At 33.1% G+C, this 12,003-nt stretch overlaps 1 protein-coding gene across 1 annotated transcript; it reads left to right on the plus strand.

The window, feature by feature from the left end:
* Positions 1 to 5,506: 5,506 nt before the first annotated feature.
* On the plus strand, positions 5,507 to 11,076 carry LOC145725001 (uncharacterized). Its single transcript, XM_081973514.1, has 12 exons — positions 5,507 to 5,958; positions 7,285 to 7,525; positions 7,921 to 8,147; positions 8,258 to 8,501; positions 9,272 to 9,379; positions 9,439 to 9,637; positions 9,699 to 9,822; positions 9,883 to 9,993; positions 10,052 to 10,233; positions 10,294 to 10,462; positions 10,696 to 10,740; positions 10,798 to 11,076. The coding sequence occupies exons 1-12, from the start codon at positions 5,944 to 5,946 to the stop codon at positions 10,990 to 10,992; spliced, it is 1,860 nt and encodes a 619-aa protein (XP_081829640.1). The 5' UTR covers positions 5,507 to 5,943; the 3' UTR covers positions 10,993 to 11,076.
* The last annotated feature ends 927 nt before the right edge of the window (positions 11,077 to 12,003 follow it).

The raw sequence follows: 12,003 nt of genomic DNA on the forward strand, positions 1-12,003 counted from the left end.
GAGTACCGTTTTTGAATCTGAAAAAGTAGAAACTATAATGCAAATTTTGATCAAATTACATTTTTAACGACCGACATGAATTTTGTCCTGATATACAACCGTTTTCGGTGATTGGTCCCTGAAAAGAAACAATGTTACGATGTTTTGCTGGAATTACCTTAACCATCATCAGAATTATCAGTTTACCTTAAAGGCACATGTGAACTAAGAAATAGTTAGATGGAACGCTCTACGTGGTAGCATATGTTTTAAGAAAACAACAATCATCATCCACTATGATGATTAATAGGAGGAAGGATTAATAGATATAGGTATCATTTATTTTAAAACTTATCTGGTATATCTGATATACCAAATAGGTCACTAAAATGCTATTATTACCTACCTACTTAAAATAGTATTATAATACAAAAGAAAGACATGACAATAAACTCTAAACAATGTCCTTTAACTCTAAACAACCCTACAGGCATCTAAAATTATACAGAGGTTATACAAGTTATATTGTTAACTTTGCAAAACCTTAACTGTTGGATATAGTATATCTATTTGGGTTTTTGAGCTTACTTTTTAAACTAAAGGTAAGAATTTCGAGAGTAATATTAAAGTGACTTAGGGCCGGTTCTGCAGAAACAAGATACAAGATATAGTCAAGAGTAAACACTATTCTAAAGTTAAATTTCCAAAGGCATTATAACCCGGAAGTAGCTTAACCAGGGAGTAAAGCGATGGAATAGTTAGACCGTTGTTCGAATATCGTTTAACTTGTTTATACGAAGTTTAAACTGTTTGTTGAATATTAATTGTAAGCGAAAGACGTTTATAACCATTATTATAAATTCTGTACTAATATAGAGATGTTCCAATTTTTGAATCGTCTGATGACCAAGAAATTTTTGAACCACTGAACCACTAAAGTCAAATACCAATAATATTGCTTTTTAGGAATTATTTTGATTTAATAGATGATACAGAATTGAATAGATGATACAAGATTTCGACTGAGTGAACCTTCAAGTAAGAAATTACAAATTAATAATATCACCTCCCCTGCAAATCAAAACAATGCCGTGTCTCCTGCAATAAAATTGTCATTAACATTAAGCTTTTATGCAACTGAATTTTTGTTAAATGAAGTAGCAGATTATGTTGGAGTTAGTAAAACAACGAAATGCGTTCTAGTGAAAGAGGTAACTGAAGCCATTGCCACATTAAGACCTATATAGATTTATATGCCACCAACCCTAGAAGAAAGGTAACAAGTAATGACGAACTTCTATAGTATATCAAGATTTTCATGCGTAAAAATATAGATTGTACACACATGGCTGCAGTGTTCTGGAGGAGAAGACGCCAAAGAATTTAGAAATAGAAAAGGCTATTTTTCATGGAATGTGCAAGTAGTTTGTGATTCAGAGTCAAAGATTCGAAATATCGTAGTTAGATGCCTAAGATTTTGCAATGATTCTCATATTTTTTGTAGCAGTGCTATTAAAGCACGAATAGAAGTTAGCAATCCGGAAAATGCTGTTTTACTAGGAGGCCAATAGCAATTACTTTTTAATTCCCTTACCAAGAGAATGGCAAAAGAAAACCAGAACGTTGCACTTTATTCCGGAGGATTACTAACCGATCAACTTTAGACTATTGTAAAACGTTTTTGCTTTAACCAGAAGTTATTTATTCGCCCGATAACTATTCCACGGTTAAATTGATACTTGTAGAACCGTCCCTAAATACGTTCAGGATGCGTTTAGTCCCTTCGGAGAACAATGTTCTGAGTTCTGATAATATATTTTTTTAAAACAATGCCCTTATCAATTCTATTTAGACTTACAATTGCCTCTTTAACCTCTTATTCGTTTTCTAGCTAATTTCAAATAGTTTTAGGAAATATACTGCACCATTATTGGCCTTCAAAGATCTTTTAATCTCATTTTCACAATATTTGAGATTAGATTAGGAATGAGGTTTTGAAAAACGGTTTTTACTGGCCTATTTGAATGTTATTTGGCTACATTTTCATAAAGAAGAAGTCAGATCATTGAGTTTGATTGTTTTTTACTTTGTTGGAAGTTGTTATGCTGTCAACAAAACTAGCTCTGTTTCGGAGAAGGATTCAACTAAATTAACTATATTTTTGGTTGATTCTTATTGCCCAAGGAATGCTTTTTTTTTATTTTTTGTGTTTTACACATGGTGCCCATCATTATGATGAAAAGGGTATTGTGACATTCTTTAGATCGAAAGATGACGCTTTGACGTAATTATCATTAAAAACAAGTCTATGGTTCCACTGCTATTGATGGTCACAGTTCTAGAAAAAAATCAATTTTCAGAAAAATTTGGAGAACGATTTGATAAATTTTAAGAAAGGAATTTTACTTAATCAGTTTCCATGTTAATTTTGCAAAATGCAGAGGATTTTTATTTTATACACCATTTGGTAACTCAAACTTCTAATGGTTTGGGTTTTTGCATCTGCTTTAAGAAAACATAAAGTCAGGGAATGATATGAAAGGTTCAGTGTTAAAGTGAACCAAGTCCATTGAAACTAGTTTTGAGAGAAACTTGTCTAAAGTTAAATAGTTGTATAGATATGTTTTCGGTGCACATGTAAACTACTGCTCCTGGTGGGAAAATAATGAATGTTTTAGCCCTCTATTAACACTGCTAGAACCAAATGGGCAAAAATTGGACTTGGTCAACTTTAACTCAGAGCCCTCATTATCTCGGTTTTACAGGTTTTTGGCATTAACATTAAAAAAAATCATAATCGGCTAGTAACAACACCATTTCTACCTGTAATTTAGAAAAGGGTCAAGTGTAATTCAGAATAGTCATTTGAAATTCAGAAAGAGTCAAGGGTAATTTAGAATAGTTAATTGTAATTCAGAAAATGCCAAGAGTAATTCAGAATAGGCAACTGTAATTCAGAAATTGTTAATTGCAATTTAGAAAGTATATCAAGTGTAACTCAGTTTAATTTTTAACAATTGTGTTATTTTTTAATAACAATCATTTTATTAAAGTATTTTAATTTATTAAAGTGGCTTGGAGTTTTGGGTTTGGTAATTTTATCCACAGATAATGTATTTTATGGAATTGCCTTTGAATGTTCTGAATTTCATTTGATGGGTTCTGAGTTACAGTTGCCTATTCTGAATTACACTTAATGGTTTCTGAATTGCAGTTCCTTATTCTGTATTACGCTTGACCTTTTCTGAACCACATTTAGAAATGGTGTAGTCACATCCTAGTATACTCGTACATAGGTACTTACCTGGTTACGAAGCCACAAATCCATCTTGCAGCAGCAATAGTAACTTCATGATTTATTCTGTAAATTTTGAGATTATCAGAGAGCAATGAAACTAAAACCTTTGAAAACATTCCTCAATATAAGTTTATGTTGAAATCGGTATAGTTTGGAAAAACTGTTTTTGATACTCTATAGTCAGCAAAACAATTTAATATTTAACTTGATATTTAATCAGTAGGGCAAAGAAAATTGCCTTCTAGTGCAATAAATCTGATAAGTATGTAGAAAGACATGTTTCAAATCTTTTTACTCAATCAATTGTGTCATTTTGTAAAACTGAGCTAGCATTGTATGTTACATCCATTGAGAAATAAAGTCGTACTGTAGAGTTCAGTGAAAAGTTGGTGCAACTATCTTCATCTTAAGATATTATTCTCTGTATGTGATATCAAGAAATATTCACTGTAGTGTTTTCAATTCTAAATCTTTCAGCAAAGTTCATGAAAACGCTCTCCAAAGGGTCCAAAGCTGAAATTGGACATTTTTTATCGATATGTACTAAAAGTGACACTAAGTAAACAAATTAACCTGTAAGTGTTAATTTGTTAGTCAGTGTTTTGGAACTACATCTTATTAGCCTGACTTACATTATAGAGCTCGAATCAGATGAGAAAAGGCCACCGCATCATCAATGACGCAGTTTTTAAAACTATTTCTTTCTCCTTCTACAGTTGCCGTCGCATTAGATATAATCAGAGGCGTCCTATTAAAATATTCCCGAAAATATATTGTTAAGCGGTCAAAAAGCCACTTGGCAACGTAGTACGGTTTTTACTTGGACACAATTAAAACAGATGCGGCAGCGGCCAGGGACATTTGGACCTTTTTATATGCTTTTACTAGCCGGCACTCTAAACGGTGTTGCCAAGTTTAAAAAAATGTAGTGGCGGACAGGGAGACTTAGGGGGTTAGGTTAGGTTCCGTTTTAGTCTGGTGTTTTGGTTGTATTGTTGATGGTCGCAGTTGAAGTTCACATAGTGTTATGAATAAAAAACGTTATTTTGTCAAAATGTCTTTCAAAAAGGTTGGAAAGAAAGGTGTTATCATATACAGCCAAGGCCGTGAAATCGTCAGTAACGTCTTACAATTTATGAAGAAAGAAGCAGAAGGAGTTTCCATTCCTTTGAAAAACTTGTTGTCTTTTATTTTCTTTATTAAAAACGACGAAAATGTTTCATTTTACTGATAAAATAATAGCACGCCACTGACTGGCTGCAACAACTTGGAAAGTAACGAGAGCAGCAATATTTAAAGCGAGACGTACAGAGATCGTGACATCATCGTTTGATGACGCCTGTGGCCTTTTCTTAGCTGATTCGAGCTCTACTTGCATGTATACCTACTTGTTACAAAAATTAACTGCTAATCTACTTATTCCGGTTGCTTCTTATTTTTGCCTGTATTGTCAATACTGTCATAGATTTCTGGTTTCAATTTCTCATTTAAATATTTCAATTGCTTTGGCCTTATTTTATTCTAGTCACTTTCCAAAAGTGTATTTTTACTCCTCGACCTTCACAGAAAACCTTTGCGGCTAACCAAAAAGAGAGAGTCAGAAGAAGCTAGAACAGACAAAATGAGACTTTCTTGTTTTCTAACATTCAATTAAGCTTGTTTTTTTGAGTTTTGACAGTTAGGTTCCTGATAATAGCTGTCATTGGTGTACAGCCATTATCAGGTAAACTGTCAAAGTACATCACAGATGGCATAACAACTGAGTCGAGTACTCGAATCGCATAAGGACTGAGTCTGTGACACGGATGTCTCTGTAGCTGATGACAAGTCTCGATCAGCTGAGCATCTGTGGGAATCATAGTCAATCAAATCACAGCATACCTGACATATTTCGCGTTTTGCCTGTACTAGCTCCATCCTTCTATATTCGTCTTTCTCGCACTGCGGTGACGACATTTTGAACCCGGTCCACACGTCATTGTCAATAGTTATACATCATGCTAATTATCCACAACCAGAGATAAAATATTTAATAAATTAAATATTATATTAATTGGAGACCTGGTTGTCAGTACAGTATTCTAGATACCCGTGATTTATCGTCTATTGAACACAGTCTTTGGGTCACAGAACACTTTCAAAACATTAAACTCACTAAATGTCTCACCAGGTGTCTCACACAACACAAGGTCCTTGGCTATGACCAATCAACGAGAACGGGGGCTAGAACACCACCAATGTGGCCGTTGCTGGGTAGCAAATAATGGGCCACATTGTAATTTCGAATAACAAACTTTATTAGCAACAAAAATAGTGAAAATTCGATAAAAAAACTAGAGGCCCCAAATATCTTTGTTCTTTGTAAACAAGATCGCGTGGTCGCTGCTGTCATCTGTCCAAGTCAACCGTCTGTCAATTCTGTCATTAGTGTCAACCACTGTTGTCAAGTTGGGCAATTTTAGGTAGTCTTCTGATACTTCACACACCACGTGACAAATTTTGACATTTGGAAATGCCATTACTAACCATTTTTTAGAACCAAGCCATTTGGTCATTTGTTACCTTAGAAGACAGACTATTACACATTTACAGTGAAATGCTATTAATTGTTGTGTAATAATTTTTGTGCTATATTTACTTTATTATACACGATTGAAGCTTGAATTATGGGTGTTGTTTTGGTAAGTTATTTTTTTATAATAGACTTCTTAAATTAAAGAGAGTTTACACATGCTTGCGCGATTTACTTACGCACGTCCAAATACAATTACAGCTATAAGCGCAAGTGTGTGACGCCACTAAGTATAAGTGACGCCACTAAATCCATGCATGTGTAAACTACCCTTTGTCTTTTTTTTCAACGTTTTTGATTTGAAAAGTGGAAAAACTCTATCTTTTTGTTGCATTAAAGAAGACTTGTTAAGTATGGAGGGTTTACACATGCTTACGCGATTTACTTGCCCCAATAAAAACTGGTGGGCAGCACGTGCAAATACAATAATTAGAGCATTAAGCGCACGTTTCCTCACGTGGCTAGCGTCACTATTCTTGCATGTGTAAACTCCCCTTTATTCGTTGAATGTGTGAACTCCATACAAAAAAATACCCCGCTAAACTTTGACTCCAATGTGTGAAGCCGTCTTAACAAAAACAATATGGCGCCTATATTGGCTCTAAAAAGAGACTTTTTCCGTACACATATTAGCCGCACACTGTAATACGGGGCTCCACACATTGGGGCCAACATTGGCTTGTGTTTGCGGTGTTTTTTTTTATTGCGTTTACACATCGGCCCCAAATGTCTGGAGATGGGGTTACAAATAAGGGCTATTTTAGTTTTGTTTTATGGCGGGTTACACTTTGCAACGTTGTTTTAAAGAGAATGTTTTTGGTATATGTGATTGCTTAACCAACCAGTTTGAAAATTAAGGCTTATATTATCTGGTTAATCTTTGTCAGAAAAATAATAATTAAACCAGCCTGCGTTTTTGCGTGTCTAGATTCGCCGTTTATTTATATTTTTCAAAATTATGTAATATCTAAAATAATTATACATTCTTCAATCGTTATCAAAATATTTCAACTTAAATAACCCGTTAGTTTTTAGTAAGGGAAAAATTCAAAATGGCTGTCGGGCGCATGACAGCAGACTTGTTCACACGACATGTTAACTTCTAGTATTTTAATGTCATCGGTCATCGGTGATATGTTGTTATACAAATGACAGAATTTAAAAACTGATAGCAATATTCGACATTTGACAGTAACTTACTTATCTATCAATACTATCAAACAATTTACCATAAACATAACCAAAAACAAGCCATAAAAATATTAGGTTTTGTCAATATTATTTTATTAAGATTTTAATTAATTATCTTATAAAAGAGGTTTTCAAACATGAATGTTAAATTGAGAATTGAGATCGTATTCATACACAAATTAGATATTATAGAAATTATATATTTAGTTTACAAGTTTCCTAAATTCAAAACTTAAATTAACAGGAAGAAAAGGCATCATCACGTTCATGGGGAATAAACGGGGAATTGCCTCGGCGAACCATTTCGTCACTCACTATAAACTTGGAAATTGGACATGATGCTTATCTGAGAAAAAAACTCACCCCCGAAGGCTACACTCATGATTGGGAGGTGTTTGTTCGAGGCTGCAATGGAGCAGACATTAAGCACTACGTAGAAAAAGTTGTTTTTCATTTGCATGAAACTTTTGAAAACCCAAAAAGGGGTAAGTAACACTGTGCAAGTTGGTTTAGTAGTATCTCAGTTTTTATGCTAGTTTTACTGGGGAGCTCCACTATGTGTTAGTTTAAATGTCCTGGATTTTTTAAAACACTCTTCTAAATAACAAAACAGTAAAGCTTAAATAATTATTAACAGTTTCAAATACTACCAGACCATTTCTTTTAATTGAAATTTGGTTTGGTACATTTTTTGAATTACTAAGTACATACTTGTAAAAAAAACTGTTTTTTTCTGATATAAGCACAATTCTGGTTTACTTATCTGTGCAATTATTATTATTTAATTATTTACTGTTTCACAGCTCTTTGTTAAAATGACTGAACAAGTGAATCACACAATGGAAGTAATTGTATTTAATTTTTTGCATTTAATTTCTAGTGGTAAAGGAGCCTCCTTACTCAGTTAAAACCTCGGGGTATGGTGGTTTTGACTTGCCTATTCAGATATATCTAAAACACAGTCAAGAGCCCAGAAAGATCAGTTTTACCTATGACCTTAGGTTGCAATCCTATGGTCCTCCAATACATGATTTACGGAAGGAAAAATATACATTTTATGCAGTTAATAAGGAATTTCAAAATAAGTTATTGAAAGGAGGAGCTGTGGTAAGTTTTCATTATTCATTCTAATGTTTGTACATTTTTATGTTATTCTGCAATTCTTACACTTTTTCTCTTCTATGTAATATTAATAGCACTTTATTTCTTACTTGTAGGTCCCATCAAGTCCACAAGAAAATGTTTCTAAATCTACTAGTAAAAGAGAAGAAGAGAAGAGAGATCAATCTCAGAACACCAGCAAACCAAAACCAGATGATTCTGACCAATGTAAAAAGTTCAAATTGAAGACTGATGAATCTCAAAAGACCAGCCCGAAACTAGGTCATTCTTCTAACCAAAGTAAAAAGTTCAAATTGAAAGCTGAGGAACCTAAAATTGATCAGTTCACAGATCTATTTGGTAAGTACACATTTTTTTTAAATAGTGATTTTAAATCACAAACAGTCTACAAATAAAATATGATCAAACTATAAAACTAACATTAACATACTAGCCAGAAGTTCAAATACAAGATACATATATAATAATTGACCTTTAATATATATTATATTTTGTTTTCCTCTTGAATTGAATTTTTTTTGAAAGTATTTTTTCCTAAGATAGGTAAAAATTGCATGATTCTTTCATCTTAATATTTCTTAGATGCTAACTTATTACTCTCCATTATTCATACTATAGTCTAGAGGTACTTAATAGCAGATAAAAATACATGTTTTCAACATTTTGTTAAGTTTATAAACCAATGACACAGTGAAGAATATCAAAGCCTCAGTAAAAGCATAATTCATACTAACAATTCTCTTTCTAAAAAATGTATTGACTTTGCCATGTTGCCTGATAAATCAAATGTTTATCAACATTGACGAATCATGATTTTACTAGTGAGACCCTACTACTATTAAATTAAATACTTTTTCTATAAGTACCTAATATCAACTGTTTGTGACTCATTAACTATTCTTTCTTAAATCACACATAAAATACTATTTTATATTTGCTAGTGTTAAACCATTGTTTTATACTAGAACAATCTTATCATTTATTGGAAAAAAACTCATCACTATGTTCTAAAAGTTATGTATTTTGTTTGTGCAATATTGGATGTTTTTTTTTATTATGTGTAGGGTTATTTTAATTGAAAAATTCTAAAACATATATTTAAATGTCAGGTACACCAATAATCACCAAGACAAAGGGAGTTCAGGAGGTTCCAAAAAATGAAGAAGCATCTAAATCTGTCATTAAACCTAATGACAAAGACAAAGATAAATCTTCAGGTAATATTTAATAATTAGATTACTTAATAAGATATTGTAAGGTGCATATCATTTATTAGATAAGGACAAGAACAAAACTAAAAGTTCTGACAACGATCGTGAAAAACGCACTGATGGTTCAAGTAGTGAGGGAAAATCAGGAGATAATAAGAAAGACAAGAAGGAGAAGAAAGAGAACCGTAAAAAAGACGTTAAAGAGAAGGAAAAAGAAAAAGATAAGAGTTCCCTTCAAAAAATTCAAAGTCCTGCTTCCAAAAGGTATGGTAAAACCATTTATTTTTAAGAATCATATTGTTATTTAGTCTGATTATTTTTTAAGGTCTCTTAAACGGCACAGAAGTCCGTCAGCTGTAGAAAGGAATGTTAAGGATAAAGATGTTGGCAAGGACAAAGAGAACGATTCAAGAGAAGGAAATAAGGAGAAAAAGTTTAAAATGCAGAAAGTAAGTATTATTTGTTTGTGTCCATGAAAACTTTTACATTAACATAATTATGTTTTTAAGGAAAAAGATAACAAACATAGAGATGAAGACAAAAAGAAAGGGCGAGATCGAAAAGAGCTTTTGGATCAAAACAGAAACTCTATTCTATTGTCCACCACTCAACCTCAGAAGGTAACTGAATTTTTAATACTTTAGGGTCATAACATAACATGTAAACAATGTTTTTTAGATTGAAAGGAAAGAAAAGGTTAAAGAAAACCAAGATAGTGAGAAACCTGAAGAAACCAAGTCAAAAGAAAATGAAAAAGAGAAAAGCGAAGAGAAGCCAAAACATAAGCATAACAAGAAAGATAGGAAAGAGAAGAAGCGGCAGAGAAAAGAGAAAAACACTTCAGCGAGTTCTTCTCTAAGGTATAATAATTTTCTCCGGAAATTATTCCTTTCTAACTAATTTGTGTGATTTTTTTGCAGAGATAAAATGGAACCTTTAATTGGTAGCAGTCATAAAAGCGAACCATCAGCGAGTCCCGTTTTACCAAACCTTGAATCTGATCATCTGTTTGAAGATAACTCGTCAAATGCGTCGAAAGTTAGTAGTCGGGAATCCAGTTCTATTTCAGAATCATCAGTTTCACCACGGGTAAGTTAAGCATACCAGTTTTTTGTTTTGAAAAATTCCAAAAATTTTAATTAACCATTAACCAGACAAATTGCAAACAAAGTTTTATTAGTTGGTACATTTTCTTCGAGTTGGGTTTTCTGGTAAAAGTACAGAGTCTATATATATAATAAAACAATGTTGTGTATGAGTCTAATTAAAATAAATGCTCTACTCTATTCCTAGATTTACTTATTTATTTTTCTTTTCATTAGAGTGACGTTGAAGGACCATTAAAATCAATTCCGTTTGAAGGCGATGTAAGTTAAATTTTTGCGTTTAAGTTTTCTAATCTAACTGATTGTTTTTTGTTTTAGGCTGAATTTATGAGTAGGCTCCGGCGCTTACAAACACAGATAATGGAGTTGGATGACCCTTCTATTATACTGAAAGTGGTGGAACTGATTTCAGAAACCGGCACATACGAGTTTACTGAAGATTTCTTTGATTGCGATTTGTGCCTTCTAGATAAGAAGACCCTAACGCAACTGCTATCTTACTTCTCTTTATAAAATAAAAAGTGATTTGTATATATTTTATGTATATATGTATCTATTGCTTTTAATTGTTAAATGTATTATAAGTGATGAGGTGGGAAAGAACTTTTTACTTATTTACGGGGTATGGGTATAAAGTCATAGCAAAGAATAGCTATTTAACAAGAAGAGACAGTTGAAAAGAGATAGCAAATTAGAGAGAGATAGACTTTGCCTGCTAAAGTTAAGACACAATCGACTGATATCGGCTTTGGTCGTTAATTATCAGGAATTTCATTGGTTGGTCATTCAGGTTGTTAAAGATCGTTGCCGTATCTCAGACCACATCAAATATTAATTTTAAAACATCAGTTTAAAGTTAATAATAGTTAATAAGAATGGATGTTTTCCAATGATTAAGAGACGAACTTAAAACACTGACTCAAAAAAATAATTGACTTTTAAAGTTCTGACAGTTCTCTATTTTTATTGGTTTTTCTTCTTGGGATGCTATCAACTAATGGATGTTTGCGCTCACATTTTCCATCTCTCTATCCCTTGCGGTATGAATTAGGGTCTGTATGTCATTCACTCCTGTCGAGTGTATTATGTTCCGCAACCATGACAATTTCTTCCTTCCCATTCCTCTACGGCCTTCTATCTTACCCTCGATCAACAATTGTAAATACTCATACTTTTCGTTCCTCACGACGTGCCCCAGGTGTGCAATCTTATTTCTCTTTTTGATGGTAGACAGGTACTTCTACGTTTGTCATTCTTGCAGTCCATGGTATCTTGAGCATTCTGCGGTATAGCCACATCTTGAATGCTTCCAATTTGTTAATGTTGTTGACTTTAAGGGTCCAACCTTCCATTCCATAGAGTACCCGTAAGTACCGACCATACATAGCACTTCAAAAATCTCAACCTCAGACCAAGATCAAAGTCCGAGCAACTAAAATACTCTTATCAGTCCTAGGAATGCTTGTCGGGCCCGTTCAATGTGACTCTTGATTTCGATATCGGAGGTCCAGTCTTCAAATAACC

The sequence above is a fragment of the Ips typographus genome, linkage group LG2 (genome assembly GCF_016097725.1).
Source record: "Ips typographus isolate SLU linkage group LG2, UJ_Ityp_2.0, whole genome shotgun sequence".
Lineage (NCBI taxonomy): Eukaryota > Metazoa > Arthropoda > Insecta > Coleoptera > Curculionidae > Ips > Ips typographus.